Below are 27,962 nucleotides of genomic sequence, written 5' to 3' on the forward strand. Positions count from 1 at the left end.
GCAATGATGATTTCAGCAAGATTTCGCTCCTTTGTGACCTTCCTCTACGGTCCCCGATGATCGCTATCAAATTTTTTTTGTGGAATCCCAACAATCATATCGATGACAAGGACAGGGTAGAATGTCGCTCTCATCCCTCTCATTTATCACATCGAACTGAGATCACAGCTAATGAATTCAGACGTGCGGATTCTTGATACAGAACACTCAGGGGGAGAATGAATCGAGTAAGAGCATCAGCTGAAGAGGAAAAAGAGAGGGCGATGAGGAGGGGGTCAAAAGGGGGAAGAAATGGGTGACGTAGTGGTAAAGTCGATGCCAGCAGACAGTGATTAATACTAGAACGTCGTCTCGCAGTCGTTTCGTCTTCTATCCTTACCACCACCTTTTAACTTGACTCAATCTTTCTTGAGTCCCTCTTGTATCAGACTCCACCCACTCTAACAGTGGTAACCCACAATCGGCTTCTTCCTTCTCGTCTTCTGTCTCTATTCACCCTCACTTTACCCCCTTTTCTTCCTCCATCTCCTTTTTGCACTAACCGTAAAAGGTTTTACGAAATTCATTGTCAGACAATTTGCATGTCAAAGCTCAGGGGGAGTAGGGAGAGGAGTGAAGGGTGAACGTGTGGAAATACGTTTCCTTATTCTTCCTCAGTCATGTCTGACGCATCCGCCTCTTCCGGTCGCCAGTTCTGATTGAATTAGCAACAAAGTAACGAGCACTTTGCGGCTACGAAAAGACCGGAGAGTGCGAATATATTTTTGTATTATTTTCATTTTCTTCAGCAGCTCTTGGATGAGATTATTCCGGATGGAGTATTGTTAATAACAATGAAGCGATGTGGGAAACGGTCGTCTGAGGGATTTTTTTTAAAGGCAAGGGAGGGGGCTGCGTCGGATTATTTCGGGAGGGGTCCCGGAGGAGCGGTGGAGGGATTGGAGTGATGGCAGAGGGCTGGAAGTGAATTTATCGTCTGTCTGCCGGAGATAAGGGGATCAAGAACCGCAATGATTTTCAATTTTCAGATCCACTTTTGTGCTCTCAGTCGGTAAACGATATTTTTTGCGCGATAAATTTTTGGAGATTTTTGGTCTCCTGGAAAACAGAATCACTTGAAATGTGAACAAGAATTATCTTATTTAAATATCCGCTTATTCCTTCTGAAGTTCAAAAATAATTCACCAAGAGATGGAACCAATCTGAATGATCTCCACATGACGGTATAATTTTAAATTCCGTTGAATGTTTAATCTCATTTGACATGACATATCGAGACAATGATGAATCTTTCATTCATCTTCAGTACATCCTCACAGAGGCAGTATGAAAATTTAATTTTCAATCCTCCGGGTTAAAAAAAAATCCCAAAATTCAACTCTAAATTGGGAAAATAAAAGTCATTGACGAAGCGTTGCAACAAACGATTCAACGAATATTCCACGACACAGGTATATTTTTCAAGAATTAATTGAGTGATTTATTTGATGTTTGCCGCTCCCGCTCTCGAGTTATCGTATTTCCATTTTCACAGACTCACTCATCCAGAATTTTCCACTACCCAAAACCCTTCCTCCATCATTTTTATTTCTCATTCGTGTTAGCTTTTTTTCCCCGAGTACGAACCAATCCAATACAGTTGGAGCACTGCCGAGCGGTCGCCAATTATTCAGCAAATGTTATAATTGGTGCATTCCATTACGCTTAATGGATCGCACTTAGCGGCTACCGGTGTGATTGGGTGGCGTAAAGAGGAATGGGGTGGAATGGTGGGGGTGGAGAACGAGCGGGTTCAGGTGGAAAGCCTCTGGCAAAGCGCTGAACCAATCTCGATAATACTGCACCCGTGGACGACTGATTCATAGAGGGGAGGTGTACCACCGGCATTAATTGAAATTGATATTATTCTGTATTTCATGTTTACCAGAATCTTTCAATAATATTTTTAGTTATGATCCTGACAATTTTACCCCGCCACCGTCTTCACATTCAACTTTTCAACCTCAACGAACGATTTCTAATAGCAATCGATAGATAAATAATTGTCCAGAAATAATTAATTCAATCCCATAAAATTAAAAAAAAAAATAACTTCATAATTCAAAATTCAGCACCTGCTTTACAAACAAATTCGTAAAAAGGACCGCTTTTTTTTGCAAATCCTACTCCTCACCTAGTCACAATTTCCATAAGGGTAGATACGCATAAATAATCAGAATACAATAACTTAAATAATAATTGAAAAGAAATTGTTTGAGGGAAAATTCAGGGGCAAATCTAAACTCAATTTTCCCCTGTGTCTGTCTTCATCATCATGATTCCACCAACCTGCTCATCTCCACAATATTTCCCGACTTTTTCATCCCCTGCGACATGATGTATTCAACCGCAACTCCTCGATGATTTTTCAACAATGCATTCACCCAGTGACTCAGGTGCGTTACATCCAAAGCTCTTGAATTTATAATTCCATTAGATAGAGGGGGTTGTTCCCGAATGGTTGATGAACGCGTGCCACCCGGACAATATTCCCATTCTCGCTCGGTCGTATTGGGGTGTGCACGACGTGTGGCAATGCTGTCAACCGCCACGTGACTACCATACTCTCCTGGTGGGGTTCCATGATCCTCACTTCTCCATAGCTGTATTGTTTTCGTTGACACACGCTTGGATCACACAGTCCACTGAATGTTTCTATCTAACCCCCGTGGCCCCCATCCCTTCCTCCCTCCCTGACGGTTAGAGGTAACAGGCCGAGACAATGTGGAAAGCGCCTGTCTCGATTAATTTATAACAATGGAACTATTGACGTATCAATGAACATGCTTGTGTTTGTTGTTTTCTTCCGATTAGTGACGTCTATTAGGGATTACCAGAGGGGGTGGAAATATATGGGACACGTCTGCAGGGAACAGCGGGGACTAATACGGACAATCACATCTTAAAGTGTCTGTTTGAGATTCATTCACGTGCACGTAAATTAGTTTTTTGTAATTAACATTTAGGGGGCGAGTTTGGCGCCTCCTGGGCGAGAGGTTCCGGGTTCAAACCCGTCTGGACAGAGGGGCGCGGTGTAATTCCATCGGGCTGATGTTGAATAACAATAAAACAGTTCAAAAACTGCTGTTCAAAATTTTCGAGAATCAGGTAGTAAAAAAAATTCCCAGGGTAAGTTATGGCACTCACCCCTCGGCGCTAGTATTCCCGCAATGAAGAGAATCCCAACCCGAGGTAATCCAGCTACTTTCGTCGACTCATTGTTTTTATATGATCCTAATAGCACCCCCTGATTTATATCCCCGAATTAAGACCGGACATTCAGTCTGAAGGAGTCAAGCCCAGGGCGCCCTTCCCGGGGGGTTAAGCACTACCGTTCTTTTGTTCGATTATCTTGAGTGTCATCAGAGATCGCACGTGTCAAGATGCCTCCACCTTCCGGTGCTTCTCGGCCATTTCTTCCATATAAATCACCAATTTGGGAATATCTTCCGGTGGATATCCTCACGTAGATTCAACGTGACGGGTATTTTGGAGATCGCATCACGCGACGAGAGGCCGAGGGTCTCCCGACCGCCACGTAACAGTCAGATTCAGTCCAATAAACGGAAATATTTCGGGGAGAACTTTCCGGCAGAGGATATCTGACAATTCCTTGAACTTTCTCCAACATTTCTCGTTGTTCATCTCTCCAACTTTTTTCCCCGCGCGCAGAACGGATAATTAATTCGTCGGAGAATCATCTGAGTGCATTAGCGTACGTCAGGATGGGCTATCGCGAGTGAAAGAGCATTATCATCACAATGGTGGATATTTGGTAGCTTCCGATGGTGAAGAGGGGGCGGTTCGCCAGCAGATTGCCATGTCCATTCACTACGTGATCCCCTCCTTCCCCATTAAGATAAGGGGAGTGCTCTTCCCCGTCGATTACATCTCTCAGACATATGTTTTCCCAGATTATTGACAATTCCGTCCTAAAGGTGTCATTAGTCAGGGCAATTAATAGTCGACTTACTAATGATATTATCAAGTTTATATTCCTGGCTCTTACGGATAACGCAAGTGGCTAATTATGGACCACTTGTCAAATCTCCATCAGCCCCCTTTCCTTTGTTCAATAGCAATAAATAATCCTCTCCTCCCCTAAAACAATTACACCATAAATTACAGGTAACCCCTCACAAAGATTTTAGTGCTCACGTAGAATCAATGGAAAATTCAAAATGATGAGGGAGAAAAAAAATTGAAGACGTGCAATATGATGATGAAGAGTGAAGGTTTGGCTTAGTAAAAGACCCAGAGTCGCTACATCCGCAAGGCTATTATAACCGCTCGAGCGAATCTCTATTAAAACGTGTTTACACTGGCTTAGGGGTTGACTCCCCCTCCCTCCCGCCTCTCCCACAACCCCCTGCACCGCACCCCCCTCGCCCCCACTCCTTGAGCGTCAACCGCCCTTGCGTCGTTGGTAACTGTTTTACTAGTAGTAGTAACCACTATGTAACAGACTTAGGTAGTGGAGTTTCACTTACCCCCAACACATCCTCCACTGGATGTTCGTGCACATGTACACGGCCACCACTGTCACCCCTCGCACCACCGCGCGTCTATACATAGCAGAGTAATGCCTATCTAATTGTCGCTTGTATGAATAGTAAATCCGAAGCACTCGAGGCTATGAGCCAGATCCGGGCTGACAGAGAGGGAGAGCCATATGAGCTAATCTATATTATGATAGCCCCCTCCTCCCCTTCGGGTTGGGTAACTGAAGAAAGGGGGGGTGAGGAAGGATCGCCTCTGTCTTAGACGCGAGAGGAATGAACAAACAAATTTTTAAAAACATTATTCATGAAGTTCAAGAATATTTTTTCAAGTTGTGCTGAAAGCGCAGTAACATTTGGAGAATTTCGAATTAAACCTCATCGACTAGTTAGATATGTATCATTATCCGACGTACGATTGAAAGCCAAGAAAGGGCGGTCTGGTATGACGCGAAATTCTATATTGATTCTTCAGGTGTTTCCAAATTGATAAACCCGACATTAATTTCTTAATTCTGTCAATTATAAATTCCCTCAATTCCTCGCTGAATTTTTGATCCCTCAGGAGCATAATTCATTTTTTAAATTCGAGTGCTATTTTCACTAATCAATAATGCTCGAGATAATTCTCTCGAACTTTCCTGAACCAAAGAAGACTCATTGACGGGCACAAGTCAATTGACCTACGAAAAGTCTGAAGAATCGTTGTGTTCTGTCCAGCGTAAGATACTTGACAGTTTAATTCACCCGAAAATCTCTCTCACAACTTGCAAAATCCCCAAAAAGTGAATCCTCCCCATGCCCTCACCTGGCTGACTCCCTTAACCTCACTTCCACCACGAAAATCTCTCATCATTCGCCGCAAATCTTTTCATCCACAAAAACCAGCATAAAAGCTCACCTTTTTTAGGTTCAATTCAACTCTCCAACTTCAATACCGAATAATCATCAAGCATAAAGGTTGTTTCTCTCTCCAGGAGTAGAAAGAGCCGAGGTGGAGGTGCACGAGTATCTCCAAGCAAGATGGCGGATGACGCGGGACCACGGCGCAAGGGAGAAAGAGTGATAAAGGGGTGGATACTTTGGGATGAATAATTAAAGCTCTCATTAGGGCGACAAAAGCACCCTGATGGATAGCTGCTTGGCCTGAGACTGAATGTCGTTGGTAACCGTCACCCCCAACCCCTCAACCCCCTCCCCATCACTCATGAACCCAAACACAGTCTTCAGCATCTCGTCTCGTTAACGTTCTTTATTTCTTTTTAATTTCTTGCCAGTTCACTACTGCGTCCAGATATGTATGCACTTTCGGATACTCAAACAAGTCAGCCCCATCCCCCTTCTCTCACCCCTCTGTCCCTTTCATACATTCGTGCGGGGAAGGGAGGGAGTTGGATAAAAGGAAGTGTAAAAAAAGAAATTTGGAATTTTAAAATAAAAAAAAAGATGGGAAACCTCTCTGAAGCTTTTGTTTTATTTCAAAAACTGTTCTTTCATTTCTTAAAAGGTTTTTCCACTGATGATAATTAGTACAATGCACGACGGCATTAATTATTACGAGGTGTAATTACCAGAGGATAAATCGTCCGAGGTGGATGGGAGGGGAGGGAGGGTACCAAGTGGCCAGCCATTACCGTTATTGCTGCAACAAGCTACCAAACAACAGCGATAAATATGCCTGGTAGATGTACAAATGGTTCGGGGGAGGGTGGAGTAATTATTTCGGAGGGTGGGAGGTTCATGAGGAGACAAAGGATTAGGTGAGGGGCTGATGAATTTGTTTGAAATGATTTTTTAGCCCAAACACTTATTAACACATCATTAATGATCTTCTGTAGAATCAATTTTGCAAAGATTTTTTTAATGAATTAACTTTAGATTAGTCTGGAACTTGAAATTTGAAAAAAAATTATCGAGATATCTTATGATGTATGAAGAAAGAGAGGAAACGTGTGAGTGTCTTATAGATTGATTATATTTGTAGAAAAATGAATGGGTTCTGCAAATTGACATTGCGAGTTATCAAGTTTGCGACAAGTGACAGTTTTCCACCGGAGGAACGTGTGGCATATTGCACAGTGTCACTCACCAAGCGGCAATTGCTTCCGTCCGCCCGTATGACAAGAAGATCGCTTGATTCAATTCGAACAGTCCCGAAACCATCCGGTGTGCAAAAAACCAAACTGACATACTAGCAAATTGTGGTCTATTCCGAGGTAATCATTTTTTTGGAAAACAGGGTAATTCAATCTGCTGTTAGGCTCTGATTATTGCGGCGACATTATCTGTCTAATTTTTTTAACTGGAGTAAAACACATCGTGAGTCTATTACTTGGTGCGATTAATTAATCGGGAGTGATGAGAAAAGTTATGAATTATTCACGTTTTGATAGGTTCATGAGGGTACTTTATCTCCCTCGTAAATGAATACATTTAATTTATTTTTTTAACCATTTTTTGAGTTGATTTATGATTTATTGAATTTATAGACGTTAATATAATCTCAGATCGCAGTTGCTCATGGAGGAGCAAAAATTGGAGATAAGAAGCTTTGAGGTTCTCACTGTTATCCAAGATAAACTTAATCAGGGGCGATCTGCGGTGCAATCTCAGTTGCTGAATAGGATAATAGTTAATAATTTATCAATTCATTTATATCGAATCAGATTTAATTAATTTGATCCATTAAAAAATAAATTGCAACAAGTAATAGAAATAGATAGATTAATTATATATATTTTTTATTTTCCATTAACAATTTACTAAATATTTTTTTCATTCTATTTTCAGAATGAAAAAAGGTACCTTAGCTACCATTGGTTAAGTATTTTTTTTCCAGAAATGATATTTTCATCAGCACAAGGTAAGATTTTAATATTATTTTGCTTTTCCGACTGATGATGGGACAGTCACAAATCCTGTAGGTGTTGTAGGCAAACCCGTGAGCTATTTTATCGATAGGTCGTGCGAAGGTTACTAGAAAATTCCCCAGATCCCCAGTTATTGTCGACGCCATCTTAGATCGTCTGGTCTCTGTTACTGGGACAGTGTCGAACGAATTTTTAAAGGTTTAATTCGTCTGTTATCCGAAAAATTTAATTAACAACAATGTTGTCAGGACAGTTGGTGAGGAGATTCGCCACCAGTGCCCTCCGAAGGTCAGGACACCCGGAAGTTGGAGCAAAACCTGGGCACGTGAGTTCGTCAGTTCTCTATTGCATAACCCGTTTATCGTTTCGAATTGCGAAGTCACAGAAATTGGCAATTATTTGTTGTTAATTGAGGGAACAATGGATTTTATTTGGATTTTTACTTGCGAATGGAAGTGTTCTAATTCTCCAAATCGAAGTGTGATATTCTTCACGTAATATCGATCCATTCTGATGTCAAAAGTCGGACAAATCATTTCCCTGATAGTGTCCGTACATTCGTACATATGTGTATTTGTATCTCATAGACATTGTCTTCAATTTTAAATCAGTAATTGAAATTTAATTCATCCATTCATTTTTCTTCACTTGTTTTGTTCCAGAATTTGCCCTTCTCAATTAATAACAGGTACAAGTTGACACTCTACTTCATCTTGTACTTTGGAAGTGGATTTGCTACACCTTTCCTCATCGTTCGCCACCAGATGCTTAAGTAACTTGTAAGTTCTATATCTTTTCCAGTAGAGTATGACGAACAAATATTATGGATGTTTTGGTTAAAATAATGTCCAGGGAATTTTTCCTTCTCTTCCAGGTAATTCCCACTGGAATAGTCTATAAGAAAGTGCCCTCTAGCTCATCACACTCTCCTACCATGTATATACCAAGTACTAAATAAATCAGTGTCACAGGGCCGGCGATAAATTCTCAAAGATAATAAAACTTGAACTTTTTATTCAGTAAAAAAATCCTCACTATCTCCTAATATCCTTACAAAAGTACAGCCCCCAATTTCATAAAAGTAGTTCCTTCAGTACCTCGTTTACTGAACACCTATATAAAAAATATGAAAACCTAAAATTCTTGGACATAAAAATAATCCTAAATGAACTCCTCAAGTCTCTGCATTTCTCCGGATGCCCCTCAGCACGAAATATCTTTACATAAAAACTTCTCTAAAAGAATGCAAAGATATCGGAAGTGCTGCAATTTCCCTCGGAATGTCAATTATTGGGATTCTAATTCTGAGTCATTCAGAAATTTTTCTCACTGAGAAGTATTTTTTCTTCAACTCTCGATTAATTTTCTGTCACCTGTCAAAATCAGGGAAAGGCACTGGGGGCCTCCCATGGGCCTTTCTGGTTCCATGATTAGTAACGTAAGGATGTTTGCACTCTGGGCAGTGGCCCCCGTGAGATCTGTAAGAGTCGATACAGCAGACGGGGATTGTCTTAACTTTCTCCCGACCTTTTTCAGTTTTTTTCTTCGGCAAAAGATTAATTCCATAGACGAGGGGCTGGTCCTCGTCCTTGGCCCTGAGGAAGCGTTTCACCAATTTTTTTTTCTTTTTCCTGGGCCTCTCCCAGAGGAGCTCCTCGAGGTCCGATTGACTGTCTAGGGGGGGAATTAGGGGCTCTTTTATCGACTTCTCGGTCTCATTCGTCAAAAAATTCTCGGGCTTCCGACGTTTTCCACAGCAAACGGTCCAAAGGACGATCAAACAGACTAGAATCACTGCTACGAGGGAGGCGAGGAGGGTCAGGAGGATCGATGATGTCGTCCAGAGCTGCAATTACGGGTAATCGATGGGCTTCAGAAATTTTAATGGGATCAGAGATATAATTTTTATTTGTCACTTTTTTTGAACCGTTAAAAATAAAAAAATTCCAAATACAATAAAATTATCTAGAAAATTGACTAGGCTTTTTTCATTTATTATGTACCATATCATAACATCCATCTACGAAAGGATTCGTGCAAGATCTGCACACTCTGGAGCCAATGCTAGGCTGGTGGGTCCCCAGAGGACATCTTTTGCACCTCGCCGATAGATCCTGGCTGTGGTAATGTGGTGAACAAGGAACTAAAATTGTAAGAAACATTCTATGTTATATGAGCGACAAGATTAGGTCCTGAAGCCATCTGAGGGGCATAATTAAGTCATAAGGTTATGGAATTCATGAAAAATTAAAAAAATAGGTCATTTCAAGTTGAATGGGTCTCTTAATCAGTACCACAATGACTATTATCAAGGCCGTATCCAGCAGGACACCCAACAAGAAGTCCAACTTCACCATCAGCATCACCCCTGTCCTTTCTCTTGGCTCTATCATAAGCTCTTCTCCCTCTTGCCCCTTCAAAATCCACCAATCTACTCTCGATTGGCACGAGCTTGTCCTGGAGACGATTGGGCAACCTAAAAACAACTGTGGTTAAAGTTTTCTATAGAGAAAATCGTCTGAGAATTTCCCTGACACAGAGCCACACGAACTCACTCGTTTTTCTCAGAATAATTCGCAGATTTTGACTCAGCAAAAATGCCAATTTGTCCTGCACAGCCTTCCGACATCGCAGACCACATTGCGATGAACTAATGGGGAATAATTTTGAGGGATTGGTGGGCACAACGAGTACTCGGATGGACACCTAAAGAGGACTTTGAAATTTTTAATTCATTTTGAAAAATAAGGGGAATTGAAGCATAATAACAAATTGCATGAAGGCATTTGATACTCTGCCCCATATTCCCGTGTTTATTATTGTTGGTAAACATTTTTTTTCCAATTGTTATGATATTTCGAACAAGTCAACTCATTATTTCGCTCACTTGATGACTGTGACAGTGCGGGGCGAAGATAAATGCGTCACAGATGGAGTTCTTGCAGAGGACCTCATTGAGTTTCGAGGGCAAATAGACAGACAAAATGTCTAGCTCTGGTTCTTCGCAGATCTCCATCTTGTAACGGTTTCCCCCTCGCAGGGAGTAACGAGGAAGGGTCACAATTTGGATGGTGTGCTGGTAGATGTTCTCCACTAGCTCCTCGTTGTCTGGGTCAATGTACGTCACGATGCAGGAGTAATTCCCAGCGTCTTTTGCATCAACATCGTATAGTTCGAGGTTTCCGTTTTTCCGGATGGTTCCTGGAACAGACATTTCATAATTAATTTACGAGCATTTTAATTCGAATGTTCTTGAAAAAGTCTACCAATATTATGGAATACATGGGGAAAGATATTTGCAATCGTGATTGCAATATTTCATGAGAAACAGCACGCGATATTGCCGGAGCATTCGAACTGCTCAGATAATGAGAGAATATTTCGATTACCAGAAATAGGAGAGCTATCCACCCTGGTCCATGTATAATTAGGTCGACTGATGCTCATGACCCAGGTAATTTCCTCCCCCTCACGATTGCAGGGAATATTCAGGTCTGATCCGGGAAAGGACAGGATTTCATGTTCTGTTGGAAGGGGAAAAAATCAACTTAACGTCTTCTAAGTCTAGAATTCACCCTTACCATGATCCCTGACCTCGTCGCCCTGGAGTAGATCCTCTAGGTCCCCGGGTTTGATGTATTTCAGGCCCTTGGCTTCAGCAATCTGCCTACGAGACCTCGGAAGAACATCTCCTAGAACTCCGGAGGACGTCAGAATCAATTCATCACCGATTCGGATGAATTTCTGGCAGCTGTACGTCGATATTCTGTCCAGGAGGTCGTTCCTCATTAGAAGCATCTTGCGGAGGTTCGAGACAACATCCTCCAGGTCACAGAGACATCCCTCACAGTTGTCAGAACGATTAGAGCCGAAATGACCGGTTAGTAATGCATTTCCGATCGATGTGTGGGGGTTTAGAGATGAATTCGCATGTATCACCTGACCAATATTTTTATTTTCGTGTTCAACAATTCGTTTAGAATTTCTGTTCACTTTTTTTGATGTTGACGTCGATTTTTTGGCGTTCGATTTTTTTTTCTGTGTCAAGTGACTTTTTTTAGACGATGATTTAGACGTCTTTCGCACCGATTTTCTCTTCTGATCGTGAATATCCTTCGAGCAAAGATGACGACCGATTTTTAGGGTATCCCAATCGTCCTCAGGGATTTCCTTGAGCGTTCGACTTTTCCGCCGATTCGTTTTCTTTTTTTTATTAGACATCTTCCCCTCTCCCTCCTCCTTCAGAATCTCCTGAATCTCGTTACCGATTTTGTCTATCTGGGCGTCACCGTAACTTATGTCAAGTTTTTTTTTAGAACCTGGGGCCTTTGTTTTCTGATGTGTCTTCTTCTTGGGTTTGTCAGTTTTTCTTTCAGGCTTGGGTGTGGGTTTTTTTGTCGTCTTTGTCTTAGAGCTTTTCTTCTTACCCTTATCTTTTTTCGGATTCTGTTTTTGAGATTTTTTATGAGGTTGTCGTTTGCTTTTTCCTGAAGAAGAGTTTGTGATCATTCGTCGTGTCAGATTCCGAGCTATAATATCAGGAGATTCGTCTAATCGTTTCCTGATTATCTGCAGGGTTGTGTTGACGTTCTTCTGAAGATTGATGATCTGCTCTATCAAACCCCTCAACGATTTTTTGTCATTCTCAGTGGCGAAAATATTGGAGTCAAGGTGGTCCAATCTCCAGTCGTCTTCCCTCTTGGACCTTTTGTGATTTTTCTGTCTCCTCTTCTTCTTCTTATTTATCCCTCCGCCCTTCGCATCCTTCCTGTGATGCATCCCGTAGAGAATTCGGATTTTCTCATCTAAGTCGTCCAGGTGATGCGGCAGAGGCTTCCCCGAGTCTTCCACACTCTCCACCGAGACTCGTCTTCGCGTTCTACTTAATTTTTTCCTCAACTCCTTCTCTAGTTTCTTCGTGATCTCCTCGATGATGCTCTCCCTCTTGATTTTACTCTTCCACAGGTTCCGCTTCTTTCCCGCAGTCCCCTTCAGGTTCATCTTCCGTTGGCTGGAGACCGAAGTCAGACGAGCTGACGAAGATGTCTTACTTGACCTCGAACTCTTCTTCCGGGATTGTTCCGGTTTTTTTATATTCGTATCCAATAAGTTGATCGAGAACTCGGATTTTGTCTCCTCATGGGCCTCACCTGCGCCGTCAGGCACCTCCTGAATGACCTTGACAGACAGATGAGGATCTAGATCATGAAGAGATGATCCGGATACTGAAGTTAGGATTTTATCAGCCACGTGGGATATCATCTCGTCCAAACTTTCACCGTCGAAGGACACTTCCTCCAGATTCGATTTGTTGGGTGATTTTGACCTCTTCGCCCCTCTCTTCTTCTTCTCAGGCTGTTCAACCGTCATCTTGACGGGAAACTTGTCGGTTCTGCGTTTCTTCTTCCTCAACCCCTCCGTCTTGTCGACGTAAACGATTATCTTCTCCAAACTCCCCAGATTCTGATTCTCCACCAAATTTTTGACCGTCGGAATTATGCCGCTGATGTTGAGAGGCTTCTGGCCGTTCTGAGTGACCCTCACGGGTTTTAGCACATCCCGAGAAGCTGAGGGCTTGTGTTTGGTGAAGGAAACCTTCGGCGATGATGATTTATGGTCATCATCTCTTCTGCTTTCCGAGGATTCACCATGACCCGTCTCTCTTGAAAGATGCGAGTGGGATTCACTTTTGTGATGAAATTTCGAGTGACTTTTCGCGTGATTGGGCTCGTGCTCGTGGTGATGTTGGTGATGATGCTGATACGAGTGAGAATGATGATGCGGGGAATGGGCCGCTTGATGATGCCGATGCTTTTTCCTGTGGTGCCTTCGACCGCTGTGATGATGAGACGGTGAAACGTCTTCCGTCGGCATGAATCTGGCCGCCGACTGGTGGACAATCTCGGTATACCCGTCATCTGCCTCCTCTTCATCTGGGTTGATGTTGACATTGGGCTCAGGAGTGTGGGAGCTGTCGTTGCCCATAACGTTATTGATGACCTGCTTCATCTTGTCGAGGATGCTTCTAGGGCTTTTAGATTTGTGGGGAAGATTAGGGTTCGGGGGTTTGACAATCCCCAGGACGTTGTTTATCATCTGAGGGGTACCCTGCGGTTGACTGGAGCCTTGGGGATTGTGCACCGAAGGAAGAGTTTCCCGCTTGTGGACTTTCTTGGTTTTCTGCCCCTTGGGCTTTGGCTTCCTGGGGTGATGAGACTTCTTATGGTGTTTCAATACTTTCGCTCTTCGTTTGGACCCCTGCAGGGACAGCAAGGACCTTCCAAATCTCTCGTGTGGAGTGGAGGATACTTGGTGTGAGGTATTCAAAAGGTTCCCGGGAGGGAGATCCTCAGACAAACTGAAGGTCTGCCTTCTCCTCCAGGGGTTGCGGGGCTTCTTGCGTCGCTTGTGATCCTTCCTCCTACCTTTTCTCCTCTTCTTTTTTTTCCTTGAGTGCCTTTTCGATAACCCTGAGGAAGGATTCACCTCTCCATGAATGTGCGCCGAAATCGGAGAAGCTGTAACTTCTGAAAGTTGAGCACGATCGAAGGGAAAAATTGTTTTGTACTTGAGTTTATAATTTTCCCTGCGGTTTTGACTATTCAAGACCTGGCTGGCAGGGGTTGGGGGAATCGCAGGGAGATCTAATTTTCCTACTTCAGGAAGATCGGTGTTTGGATCGAATACAGCGACCACCTCCGGAGGTCCACATCTGTACATGACATAGAGTTCCTTCGGTGGGCGATCGAAATTGGTCATTCTAATCACCTTAGTGTTATTCACTTTGATCAACACCGGTAGATTCTTCACATCCAGACCTGGTGCTTTAGATTGTATAGGTACATCTTCGAGTTTCACTGCCTCCTGATACTCCGGAAGAGTCATCAGCTCAGGAGAATCTAACAGCACCCCTGTGTCTTCTGATCTCCGCACTTTCTTGGAGTTTCTTTCAACGTCTTTAGGAGCCTCGTCAGCCGATAACTGAGTTATGGACTTGATGGTCCTTAATTTAGGCTTCAGTGGCATCAGGTCATCGTAATAATCATCCTCAGGTGCTTGTATCTGCTCCTCGGCATCCCTCTTCTGCCCCCACATTTTAGCATCCTCTTTTCTGAGGAGCAGTCTCATGCAAGTGGTCCCAACATCATCAGCGTATTCCTCGCGTTCATCCCCGTCGTCTAACGTCTCACCCTCTTCATTATTTTCGTAGTAATTCAAGCCTCTGACATTTCTCCGCCTGAAACTGTTATCGTCCGGAATAGCAGTTCGTTCTTTGTCCCAAAATTTCGTCCCACCCACATGAAACACCGTCGTCATCTCCGTAGGCCATTGCGTACCAGGTGGCTTTCGACTCCTGGTCGTCTTCTTCGATTGTTTCCTCCCTTTCGCTAGGTCTCCATCTGCCCCAGGAGTACCTGACGACTTCTCGTTAGCAATGACTTCTGCCTCGGCATTCGGGTCGTAACGAAGTTTGTAGTCATTCGTTACGTGTTCAGCATTCACTGAGGTCCCCTTCAACGTCGTGTCCTCAATTTTTTTGGTCACCAATCCCTGATTGATAATGAGATCACTTTTATCTGGTTCATTGCACTTCAACTTGTGGTTCTCCTCCTCTTCGTCATAGTCTAATTGGAGAACGTTGACTGTGAAGGTCTGTTTGTTCTTCCGAAATTCCTGGGGAACATCTTCAAGAAGTCCTGATTGCCACTTTTCGAAGCCTCCCAGGTGATACCTGCCGGTGCCCTCGGTCGGCCACGATGTCACCTGCTTGCGAGTTTTTCTTGTCTTTCTTCTGGACCTCTTGGCTTTCAAGTGTTCCAGGCCGGCCTCTGACTGCTTCAGGATGTTCTCTTTTTGCTTCAACAAGTTTTCACGACGTAATAAGGACTTTTTTTTATCCATCAGCATTTTTTTGGTGTTTATCAGGGACTGCAGAGAGCTTCGCAGAGTTCTCTCGCGTTTTTTCATATCACCTTTGCTTTCGGACTCGTCAACGTAATCCTCCCAGCCATTTTCAGGAATGTCCTCCTCCTGATCCGGGTAGTCCTCAGGCGGTTCAAGAGAATCATCTGTCACGTACTCAACGTCTCCATAATCACCTTCTGTAGTTAGTGGAAGAGACGGAGTCGTCTGGGATTGGTGAGAGGCTTTGGAAGAAGACATTGGTAATGATGGCTCTGAAGTCGTCAATGAGAGGATAGGGGAACTTGTTATTTCTGGAGCAGGAAGTGGAGATGTTCCGGATATTACTCCAGTACTTTCAGAACCATTAGAATGAGCATTATCCAGATCTTCAGATTCTTTTTCGTTGTAATTATCTTCAGAAATATTTTTTTCATGATCATCTGGTTCTCGATTGCTCTCGAAACCCTCTGTGGTTCCACCATTATTTTCTGACAAATTCTCGCTGATGGCATCTTCAGAATCGTCTCCATTATCTGGTGGTGAAATAGTGCTCTCATCATTCCCATCTTCAACGTCAACTGCTCCTTCGTTTCCATTGTCTCCTCCACTGTTCTCCTCCGGCTCTACAAAGACTTGTTCTTCATCGTTCCGATCTTCCTCCTCGTCCTCGAGATCCGAGCGTTCATTTTGTAGGCGCTCCTGCTGTTGAAGAAGACAATTCTCCTCGTACTCCGGAGGAAATTCGGTTGGTACTCCGGAGTCATCGTCCTCGTCATCCCCTCGTACTTTTCTCTTCCGCATTCCCTGGTCTTCTTTCTCATTCCTCGTCCCACTCTCTTCTTTATTATCTCCTTCCTCATCCTGTTCTTCATCTTCATCAGGTGCAGACTTATCTGTCAATCGATCTCTTTCAACAGGAACCTCCACCCACTCATCATTCGTCAATCTGTTCACCTGCGTCGGTTGAATTCTCTGATCAAACTTGTTGACCTTAAAATTACTCCTCATGAAGGTCTCGTCTCTAACGGGAAATCCTTTCCTAGTGAAGTCCTCCATGAAGGTGAAGGGCTCAATGGGAACTCTTGACCAGCTTTCGTAGACCCTGGTGAAGCCAACAGGTGTGTGGAGACGCATCGTTGTGTCATTGTGCAACCACTCGTCATGCATCAGGTCAAGAGATGCTATCGGCTTGATCTTCAAGTCATGAATGATGTCTTTAGATCTCTTCTTCACTTTAAACTCAATATCCACTGGGATCGTGGCCGATTGCTGGATGCTCATCAGTCTTCGCCGTTGAGCATTTCGGTTTTGTGCTCGTTTTCGCTGTTTCCGCAGCTGCTTGAAGTTAGGCATGCACATGACTTCAGTGACGTATTTGTCGGTGTCAATCTTTCTGGGATCAATCGCCTCGTCTAGAACATGAAGACAATATTTTTTCGTAAATGCGTCAGGCGACTCGGTCAGGCGTTTGCTTTCCTCGGGTACTGCTTTCTTCTCGGACTCCACTTCGTCGTTTTCAGGAACTCTTGATTCTGGAGCATCTGGTGGCTCTGGACTGGAACAGCCACCTGCGTACTCCTCTTCAGATTTCCTCTCGGTGTCGGAAGGCGGTCTCTCCTTCCACACCTCTTCGTTTTCATCGAAGACATAGTCGCCTGATGACACGTCCGCCTGTTCATCGCCCTCACCCCGTGGAAGTGATGTTTCAAGTCCATCAGAGGATGAGGATCCTTCAGTGCTGGAGAACTTCACCGTTGATGCACTTTCCTCACCGGTTGTGGAAAATTCGTTCGGAGTTGATGATGATTTTTCCAGTAATTTTTTCTCCTTGTCTTTCAGCTCCTTCTCCTTCTCCTCGAGCTCCTTCTCTTCATTCCACATGTCCTCGAATTCCTTCCTCTCCTGCTCGTGTTTTTTCTCTTCCTCCTCCAGGGCCTTCTCCCTCTCCTCAAGCTCCTGCTCCTTCTGATCTATGTCCTTCTCCATCTGGTCAAGTTCGTCTTCCAATTCCGCTTGTTTCTGCCTCATTTCTTCGAGTTCCTTCAACTTCTCGTAGTCAATGGTCGTTGTGGGGATTTCGGTGGTGGTTGTAGTGGTTCTGATTGTTGTCAGCATTTTCTGACGTTTTTCCTCCTCGAGGCGTTCCTTCTCTTGCTGACGACGTAATTTTTCACGCTCCCACTCTTCCTGACGACGACGCAGCTCAGCTTCACGTTCTAATAGAGCTTTTTCTTTCTCTTCCAGATCTTTCATCTTTTGTTCGAGTTTCCTACGACGCTCTAACTGTTCTCTCTCCGCGTTTTTCAATTGATCTTCATCATTCATCGGTGTCTCCGGCGTTTTCGGAACTTCCTCTTCATGGGATTCCTCTTCTTCTGTATTTCCGGATGTGTCTTCAGGTGAGGATTCTTCAACGGTGCTTTCTGATGTTTCTTCAGACGATGATTCTTCCTCTGTCCTTTCTGATGCTTCTTCTCTTGTATTTTCTGTTATTTCTCCATGAGATGTTTCTTCTTCAGTAATTGTTGATGCTGAAGCTGAAGAAAACATCGGAAACAATGACGAGAGCTTATGAGATGCCGTCACGAGGGTCTCCAAGAATCTTGAAGACGATGTTTCATATTCTTCAGTGGAAGACACACTAGAAATACCAGACGTTGGCTCCGCGAAAGTGATCATGCTCATCGGCTCTTCAGAACTAATAAAAAGACCCTCCTCAGAGCTGGTTTCAAGAGGTTCTATTGAAGACGCTGACTGAGTATCTTCCATAAACCCTGAAGTTGTCGTTTCCACTGAAAAAAAATCCTCTACAGTCGCTAATGGCTTCGTAGACTCGCTTGGAAATACAGACGACACAATGATCTCTGTTCCTGGACCAAATTTTGTTGACGCCTCCAGTTCCTGCGAGGGAGTTCTCACTGCAGACTCACTCTCTGTCGAAAAGTCTTGGGGAATAACAGTCTCCATCGAACTAGCGAACGAGAGGGTCGTCTCGACCTCGGGGACTGAAAATTCTTCATCATAATCCTCGCTAGGCTCTTCAGGGCGTTCCAGGAACGTGGGCATGGTGATGTTCATCACAAATTCTGTGGTTGACTCCACTTTGATCTCTTTCTCTCCAAATCCTGGAGTGGTTGATCCTTCCTCGAAGTCGGGTAGAGATTCGGTCAACTCGATGCCTTCAGTATCTCCTAAAGTGAACACTTGGGTCGTTCGTTCAGTAATTCCTTCTTCATGTGCTAGAGTTGTAATGAATGGAGTCGACTCGTATTCCGTTATGATACTGGTCAGTTGCTCAGTTGACTCTGGGGTTTCCCATGGAAAGGGAGATGTTGATATTTCTGGGGTTGAATATGAGGAGGTGGAAGTTTCCCAAGTTTGTGAGGAGAGTTCCGGAGTTGTGAGCACTTCCAGGGTCGTTTCAACATTTTGAGAAAGCTCAGAAGTAGGTAAAGTCGTTATAAAAAATTTCGAAGTCGTTGGAGACACCTCTGAACTGCTTTTCGATGTTGTGGGAGTCTCTTGGGTACTTTCAGGCCTGTGAATGAGCTCAGGGGTTGTTCCAGGGGTCGTAAAAAATTCGGAAGTTGTTTGGGATATCCCTGAGCTGCTTTCCAAAGTGGTGAGCGTCTCCGGAGTCGTTTCAGAACTTGGGAAAAGCTCAGATGTTGATGCTGGAGGCGTGAGAATTTCGGACGTCTTCGGAGGTGGTTCTGACGATGCTAACAGACCTCCAGGAGTAGTGGGTAACGCCTCTGAGACCTCCACAACGATCTGCGAACTTTGAACAGACTCAGTTGTTGGTGAACTCTGAGTTGATTGTTCAGAAGTCGGAGGGGCCGTAGTCTGTGAAGACGACGTTCCCCAAGGTTGTGTGAGGCCTTCGTCCGTGTACTCAAAAAAATCAGTCAACTGGCCACTGCCCGATTCTTCCTCAGAGCCATATTCTTCAGGAAGACCCGTTTCAGTCTCGATTTCTGATTCGTAATCTTCGATTTCCGTCTTTTCGGTAGTCAACTGCTCATGAGTCGTTTTTTCAACGTGAGATGGTTCAGTTGGTGACCAAGTTTCGAGGTCAAATTTTTCTTCAGTGATGATTGACGTTGCCGGAGGACTTGAAATTGTTTGAAGTGTAGGGAAAAGAGTATCGATTTGTTCAGACTTCGGAGAAATGTCAGAAATTGAAGAGGATGAGGTAGTGGACAAATAACTTGGAGCGGACTCGGAGGTCTCTTCCCTCAAAGTAAACTGAGAGGTAGGGGTTTGGAATAATTCTCCTGAGGTTGACATTACCGTTTCACTCGATAAAGAAATCATAGAAGATGACAACCTTTCGGTGACTGTCGTGAATCCCTCTGAAGTTTCAGGAGTCGTCACTTCAGAAGTCGTTTCGTTTTCAGCTAAGATTGTACTTCCTGAGGAGGGAAGGAAAGAAGAAGTTGATTTCTCCGGAATTTTTGGAGCCTTTGTAGTTTTCATCGGCTTTGATTGAGCAGATGAAGAGGTGGAACCGACTTCAGAAGCTTCTTCACTTGAAAAAGCTTCTTCACTTGAAGAAACTTCTTCCGTCGAGGTTGGCATCGATTCTTCTGTACTTAGAGTCGAGATGGACACCCCAACCGTTGACGGGATTGAAGTTGTTTCTGAACTCCCTGTGGAGTGCATTGGTTCTTCAGGAGTTTCAGGAATTATGGTTTCTGTTATTTCTTCGCTGCCAGGTTCTGTAGAAGCAGTTTGAGATTTTAAAATCTCTCCTTTTGTAGTAGAAGAAGAAGACACTGAAGCAACAGTTTCTTCAGCTGATGTCAATCCTTCCGTAGAAGTTTGGTTTGATTGTTCCGCAGTCGAAACCGAAGTTTCAAACGATGAGGTAGTGGAACTTGAGGGTAAACTTCGCGTAAAATTTGACATTTCCTCAGAAGTTTGAACACTGATGATCGTCGTTATCTCTTCTGTTAATCCCGAGGTTGCGGCTGACGAAGAACTCCCCACATTTGTAGACTCCGTCGAACCTTCAGAAGTTGGAGATGAGAATGTCACTGATGAAAATATTGATTTTTCCGTTGTTTCGAAGGCTTTTATTGTAGTTAACAATTCAGAAGTGGCTGTTGCTGGAGAAGTAGATCCTGACTCCCACATTTCTGGACTTGAAGTGAAGTGTTCAATAGAAGTTTCGGCTGACACTTCTGTAACTGAACTAGAACTTTCAGACCACGAAGAAGTGGAAGATAGTTCTACACTTTCCGTAAAATTCGCCGTTTCTTCCGGAGTTTCGTTACTGCTGTTTTCCATTGTCTCTCCAGTCACTTCTGAAGGTTCACTTGATGACGAACTCCAGGCTTCCGTAGACTCGGAAGAAACTTCAGAAATCGGTAGTGAAGATGGAACTGATGAAGATTTTAATTTGATCGAGGTCTCTAGTGATTTACCAGTCGTTGAGCTCTCCATATTCCCGGTCGAGGAAGTGAATTCCGATTCCGATGGTTCTTCACTTGAAGGAGATTCTTCTGCTGAAGTTTCAGTCGATTTCTCCGGAACTGATGTCGTTTCATTAAATGAAGTGGAAGCCATTTCTTCACTCCCGGTGAAATTCACCGTTTCTTCTGGAGGGAGACTGACTGTCATGTCCATCGTCGCTTCGGAAGTTTCAATTGAAGGCGAACTCCAAACCTCCGTCGACTCTTTAGAGAGATCTGAAGATGAAGATGAGACTTCTGTGATCGATGGGGTCATTTCATTCAACGATGTGGAAGCTAATTCAGTCATTCCTTGGAAATTGGAAGTTTCTTCGGCAATTTGTTGTGGCCTCTTAGTTTTTTCAAGTTTTGCAGTAGTAGATGAAGTTGAGGATCCGAAAATCGAGGATTTTTTTGAACTGGAAGAACTGGAGATGCTCTCTTTCGTCTGCTTCTCTTCACCAGTCGTAGAAGTGTCCTCGTAGTCTTCGAAAATGTCTTCCTCGGTTGAAGTAGGTACTTCAAATTCTGCTGGTGTCTCGCTGAAAAAAAACTCTGTCTCCCATTCTCCGGACTCCGTTGAGGTCGAAGATGATTCTGACGTTTGCTCTGAAGTTATTTCAACTTTTTCTTTGGCTTCGAAGGATTGAGTTGAAGAAAGCTCTTCGATACCTGAAATATTTGATGAAGTGTCCTCAGTTTCTTCTGTTGATGACGTTGTGTAAGGGGTGATTGTCGACATCAACGTCACTTCTGGAACAGAACTTGATGGATGACTGACTTGTGTGGAAGTAGTCTTCTCAACTCTCGTAGATGATTCAGTTGGAAACTCAGAGGTACTCTCGGACACTGTTGTTCTAGTAAACTCAATAATCGTACGAACTTTCTCTGAAGTTGTAGACGAGAATTCTTCAGAAGGCATCGGTGAAGTGGATATTCCTCCCAGGGAAGTGGAAGTGAGAGTGGAGTCGGACATTTCTTCGGTAAATGCCGTATTTTTTTTTGAGGTTTTTTTATGTGATTCTAAAGAACCTGAAGACCTTTCGGACGGCTCTGGAGTTTCTTCAGTGGATTGAGGCAATTTTGAAATTTTTTTATGGAATTTTGGAAGAGATGGAGACGCAGGGGATTCTGGGCTCGCTGCTGTGTCTTCAGACGTTCCAGTAGACTTCAAGATTTTATTTGATGTTGATGGGGTGGATTTTTTCGGTAGAAGTTGTAATACCTTTGTTACGGTACTAATTCCTTCAGAGCTGCTCATTTCCTCCTCTTCTAATTCAGTAGATATTGATGTGACAAAAGCATTGCCTTGTGTCGTTACTTCTTTTGGTGCTGATGACGTGCCTTCTGTGCTACCAAGTTCTACTGAAACCTCTGAAGTTGAAGTAGATTCCTCTGTCCCTGGGGATATCGTAACGGATGTTAACTCGGAGGAATATTCTGAAGTTGATTCTGGTTCAGCTGATGAATGGACTTCAGAAGACGCAGAGGAGCCAAAAGTACTACTGGAACTTTCTTCTTCTGCTGAAGGTGAAGATTCAGTTTCCGAAGACTCCGAAGGAACTTCCGAAGTCGGGGATTGAAATAACTTTGATGAAGATTTTAATTTTCCTGAGGGAGGGGTCTTTATTCTAGTCATTTGCGCTCCAGATGATGATGAAGAGGCCGCTGACTCGGATGTTCCTCCAGTCAAATCAACTTCTGGAGTGGATAACTCCGTTAAAGTTGAACTTTCAGTAGTATAACTCATTTCCCCTGAAATGTTTGTACTACTGGCTTCTGTTGTCCCGTCAGTGACAGCAGTTGTCTCTTCAGTAAGTTCAGAAGTCCGTTGGCCTTCGATTGAAGATAAAATTTCCCTTGTTGTATATTCCGGGAGGAAATCAGATGTTGAATGATGTTGTTTAGCTTTCCCTGACAAAATACTTGCTGATCTGGAGGTTTCCAAGGAGATGTTCTCTTCTGTAGATGTTTCCGTCGAACTATATTCCGATGTTTCACTATCTTCTGAAGGTACGTTGGAATTAGGAGCAGAAGGGCTCGTAGGTTTAATCCTTGACGCGGGCGGTTGTCCCTTTTTTCCTTTGTGTTGTATTCCTCCTTCCGAAGCAGCTGATTCGTCTTTTAACGACGTTGAAGAAGATTCTGAAATATTCCCTTCAACGGAAACATCGTCTGTATATTCGGGAGTTTGAAGTGAAGTTGTGCTTATTCGAGAATTTTTTCTCGATGTTTTGATCTTAACGAATGGAGAGATCTTCTCTGTCGGCGAAACTTCCTCAGTAGTTTCCGAAGCTGATTTATTTCCAGATAATGTGGACTCAAGATCTTCATTCGTTGATGATGCCATAAATTCAGATGTTCGTTGGTCTTCTGAAGAACCATTGCCCAAAAAAGATTCTGTTGAGGTCAAAGTTGTCTTGGTCAGTGTTGAAAAAAAATCAGAAAGGGTTTGTCTAATTGTAGAGAGGGTTGTTGTCTCAGATGTCGAGGACAGCCAACGGTTCCCAATTTTTTTTTCTCCTGTTGACATTAATTCTAGCTCTTCCATCACATCCTTGGGAATTTTAGATGTGAGAAACAAATTGTTAGAGAGTTTTTCATTCGTCACACCTTCTCCTGGAAGAGCTGATAATGTTGAGGATAGTTCAGTGCTTGAACTTTCAGTAGAAGAAACATCAGTGGAAGAGGCACTGATCGATTCGCTAGTTGTTTCTTCATCAGTTGATGTTGAGAGAGAACTAGTTTCAGGAGGCGAGGTTTTTTTCCCTGATGTGGTCCCTTTCAAGGGCTTCGAATGAGTCAGTTCCATTTGCAACGTTGTCGATGCTTCAGATGTTGAAACCGTCAATCCCGAATCGGCCGTTGTTGATGCAGACGTTTCAGAAATTGATGATACTTCTGTAGAGGTTCCTAGAACCTCAGTCGTTGTGGAAAACTCTTCAGTCGTTTCAGCTGGTGAAGTCACCTCACCTTCTGTAGTAGAAGAGGTGCTCTCGCTGGAGCTGCTCTCCCCATTCAAGTCCTCACCTGAAGAAGTTTTACTGAATTCACCCGAAGTAAAGACCTCTATTGAACTCGTTGATTGGCTTCCAGAGTCTGTGACATCCTTCATCATCTCTACAAGATGACGATAAGCTGTAGCTTCAACCGGAGCTGTCGCAAATTCTTCCTGAGCTGTTGAGGCATCTCTCATCATGTTAGGGTTGTTTAGAACATCTGCTTCCCGTGAAAAGCGACCCTCTCTTTCCCCCGGCTCCTCCATTACCCACTTGAGGGATCTTCCAATCCTGGTATTTGGCTTCGGGGACTTCTTCATCACCTGTTGCTTCTTCTTCTCCTTATCTCTCGAGGAAGACCTCTTCATGACATCCGACGCCGCCTCCGAGGACTCTGGAAATTTCAACCGCAGAACTATCTTCGGAACATTCCCCTGAGAGCTCTGATTCACCCCCGACGTCTCCCCAGATCTCTTCACTTCGTTTTTGTAGTCCTCCTCAGGCTGCTCGTCATCATAGTCCTCGAACTCCGCCTCGTCCTCTTCAAAATCGTCTAGATAGTCATTCCCTCTCTTATCGATATTTCGTTTCTCAAGATTCTGATAGTCTTCCTCATACTCTTCATCGGGATATTCCACTGGTTCCGACCTCTTCGTCAGAGTCTTCTGGACCAAGTCCCCTCCTTTCTGATTCAATCTATCATCAATGGATCTCACTGCTTTCTGGATACTGTGAGCAGATGGGTGACTTCGAGCTGGTAATCGTAGTCTAATAGTTAATTTTGTATCACCTGCCTCTTCATCATCATCCCCGACTGCTACCATCGCATCACTTCCCCCAGACTTGTCACGAACATCTCCATCCGAGCGGCTCTCCACAGCTTTTTTATCTTGCGGCTGGTTTATGTGCCCTTGACCTTCAAAAAGCCACAAGGAATTTCCCTGAACAGTATCTGTACTCTTGGATGACGAAAAAGTAGAGGACTCCGTTCTTTTTAGATTCGCTTCTCCCGGAACTCGAACAATTATTCCAGTGTCTGTTATATTTTGAATTATCTCAGGAGATAATAACTTTATCAGCAAATCCTTCGAGTTAGTTCTTAGTAATTGGGTCGAAAGGCTGCCGTTATCGTTTGGAGATCCTGGAAGGGGTTCAATAGCCACCTTCATTGTCTCCAGATCACCCGCGGGAGGTACCGTGCTATCAACCTGACCCTTGATATCCGCAGAAGACTCCAGAGACTTCATGGAGTCATAATTCAAACCTCCCGGCATTTTTCGGTCGATTCCAGGAATTCCCTGAGTTACCTGAACCGCTGGAACGTTCTGAGTATTTTCTTTTGTGGTCCCCGATGGTTTAGGTGAAGTCACTGGAGGAATCGTGACTTCAGGACTGGATTTAAATATCTCTTGGACTTCTGGCGGCCTTGTCTGCTCCTCCTCAGGATAAAGAGGAACTCTGAAGGTTATGGGGGGCTGTGTGGTCTCATGAGACACTATCAGAGTGGATTGCGCCCCCACAGCTTCACCAACATCATTCAGGAATCCAGGATTAACGAAGTGCTCTCGATAAGCTGTGTCCACAGTCGTCTCTTCAAGATCTGTCGTCAGTCCCATTGACTTCCAGGTGATTCTCGATGGAACTTGAGTGGATTGGTCTTTCTCCGTACCGAAGGTCTTTTGGAGGAAGGACATGATCGAACTGTTCGATTCCTTTTTACTCTTCTGAATCCCTGAGGGGCGAGAAGTGTTGACTGAATCTTTTTGCGAGTCTTCAGGTGAGGGACCAAATTTCTCGTCGTTCTTCGCGGGTCTTAGATATTCCTCTTTCTGCAGAGAACATCTTTTTCCAGTTCTGGACAATCCAGGCGGACAGGATGAGACGGATTCGTCCTGATAGTCATCGTCTGATCGTTCCTCACGTACATCCTCTTCATCATCCGAGTCGTCATCGAGATCATCATAAAATTCGTCAGCAGGGGCGGATGTTTTCTCAGCTCCTCGCTTCCGACGAAGAGAATCTAATCCACTGGGCGCCTCATGATTTTCCTGATCACTCATTAGCCTTTCGTTGACCTGTTGAATTGAGGAGAGCAGCTTCTGGAGTTGCGCTGTCAACGGTTCTATCACCATGGCTAACGATGTCCCGTTGGTTTTAGCAGGATCTTCTTCGGGTCTCGGCGCCTCTGAAGTTACTGCTTGGTCATTGACTGGAACGAGTGTCTCTCTGATAGTGTCGGCAGGTGGGGAGTCAGCCCCATCACTAGCTTCCTGGGCGAGATTCCAGTGATTATTGATGGAGTTCACTGCTCTGGCGTAGTTGTCCAGATATCCTAAGTGGCCGTCTTCAGGGTCGCCTCGGGGCCCTCTGTCGAGGTCATCAGCGCTGTTTGTCATGATATTGTTGTACGTTTCAGCGAGGTACGGCTGATTAATGTCGTCAAAGCTGTTCAGACCTGGTGGGTTTAGGTAGCTCTCAGGCCATCGGTTGGCCGGTGGAGGGTAAAAGTTGGATTGATAATTCGGATCCGAAGGGTAGAGGCTCTTGGTGAGTAGGGGATGTGGCTGGTATGGGTCGAACCCTGAGTAGGATCCTGGAGAATCCACCGAGGCGTACGGATTCTCGTACATCTTCACATTCTCGGGGTCGGACTCCAGAGGACTTAGGAGTGGATCTTGACTCTCAAGAGCATCCACAGGCTGATTCAACCCGAGACCGATACTGGGATTCTCCAGATACTGCCCGAGGGCTGACGACTCGCCCACTGTCCCCCGGAAACCATCTGAATCTAGTGACTCCAAACTGTCTCCAATTGATTCACTTCCTGACGATAAAACATCTTTCTTCATCTCCTTGTTCAAAAATGTCTTCCCAATATCTTCAACTCTATGGTGCATGTGAGCTTTGAATGACAATAAATCCGCTGTCCCATCATCAAATTGTGGGTTTGAACGCTTTAGATCTCCAGTTTTCTGATTGTCGTTGGTATTTGGCAATTCCGATATCTCGGGATCTTGCTTCAGGACATATAAATTATTGGAAACTGGGAGTAATCTGAATCCGCGTTTGAATTTCGAGGAAGAGTCCAGGGAACTCGTCATCATTGAATTTTTAAAATTTTTATTTTCATCGATATCGAGGTTTTGCTGGTGGTCATCTGGAGAGTCCAATTCACTCATGCCGTAATTTTCGTGAAGGGGGAGGGGGTCCTGCAGGTTTGAGTCTTCAGGTACTTGCCAGGGTGGGACATCGCGGCTCTGGATGTTCAGGATATTATAGTCCTCGTTAGCTGGGGTGAGGGGTGCACTTGTCGACGTGTTCAGGGATTTTTCACTACTCGAAGTGTTGGTGACGTTTTGAGGATGTTCAGGAGTCGTTGGAGTACTTGGAGGACTTGGAGAAGGGCTTGACGAGGCATTGACGGGCGCCTCTGTCGCATGATGAAATAAGTTCCATCTTTTTGCGAGTGCGGGATGGTAACCAGGGTTTTGAATGTTGGAGGGGTGGTACGGGGAATTCGCGTTGTATCGGCCCGGGAGATAGCTTCTATTTCGAACTTGTCGTCTTTGGGGAGTCATGGGGGCGCGATGGGGGCTCTGATAGGTATTCCAAGGGTTGAAGTACTCATTGGGCCGATATTGCAGGAGGAATCGGCGATGAGGGGGTTTCGGGGGGGCTGAAGACACTGATTGAGCATTCTGGGAGCTCTGGGGGACATTTATAATTTCGGAGGAGCCTATGGATGTGTACATGATAGTACAGAAGAGGCTGAAAATGATAATAACAATTTTGGATTAAAGGGTGGAAGGGTTTTACGAAAAATGGAAATGGTATGATTTTCGGGAAAGGCTCAATGATAAAGTGTGTCTTGAAAAGGGAAACCCTGGGATGTTTTTTTGCATTAATTATTTACCAGTAAATTACGTAATATCGCATTTGAACTTGTGACTGGTGCCAGACGTCATAGTATGAGTGAATAAGGGTTATCCTGGGCACTTCACGATTTTTTACCACTTAGAAATCATTGGCTGGGTGGATTCGAAGATTATCAAGGACCAGACTTCTGTTAGTCAAGGATTCTTCATTAGAATAGTATATCGATAAGAAACTAATTGTAGAAATTGATAATTATTAATATTTGATAAAATTTTTTGACTTGTTGCATGTGAATTGTGACACAAGCCAATTTTCTTG

At 44.0% G+C, this 27,962-nt stretch overlaps 2 protein-coding genes across 3 annotated transcripts; one reads left to right on the forward strand and one right to left on the reverse strand.

Moving 5' to 3' along the window:
- The first annotated feature begins 7,526 nt into the window (after positions 1–7,526).
- On the forward strand, positions 7,527–8,410 carry LOC135166328 (cytochrome c oxidase subunit 7C, mitochondrial-like). Of its 2 annotated transcripts, none has more exons than XM_064128430.1 (3): positions 7,527–7,733; positions 8,071–8,187; positions 8,261–8,410. In XM_064128430.1, the coding sequence occupies exons 1-2, from the start codon at positions 7,647–7,649 to the stop codon at positions 8,182–8,184; spliced, it is 201 nt and encodes a 66-aa protein (XP_063984500.1). In that variant the 5' UTR covers positions 7,527–7,646; the 3' UTR covers positions 8,185–8,187; positions 8,261–8,410. The 2 variants fall into 2 exon arrangements, with proteins under 2 accessions (XP_063984500.1, XP_063984498.1); XM_064128428.1 differs by having other exon boundaries at positions 7,529–7,733; positions 8,283–8,410.
- Positions 8,046–27,346, reverse strand: LOC135167066 (uncharacterized). The gene is made up of 7 exons (XM_064129918.1): positions 10,990–27,346; positions 10,798–10,932; positions 10,296–10,609; positions 9,964–10,114; positions 9,703–9,894; positions 9,412–9,551; positions 8,046–9,254 (listed from the first exon to the last, which is right to left on the reverse strand). Exons 1-7 carry the CDS (start codon positions 27,344–27,346, stop codon positions 8,778–8,780), a joined length of 17,766 nt encoding a protein of 5,921 aa, XP_063985988.1. The 3' UTR covers positions 8,046–8,777.
- Between the last annotated feature and the right edge of the window lie 616 nt (positions 27,347–27,962).

Source organism: Diachasmimorpha longicaudata, chromosome 10 (assembly GCF_034640455.1).
Source record: "Diachasmimorpha longicaudata isolate KC_UGA_2023 chromosome 10, iyDiaLong2, whole genome shotgun sequence".
Lineage (NCBI taxonomy): Eukaryota > Metazoa > Arthropoda > Insecta > Hymenoptera > Braconidae > Diachasmimorpha > Diachasmimorpha longicaudata.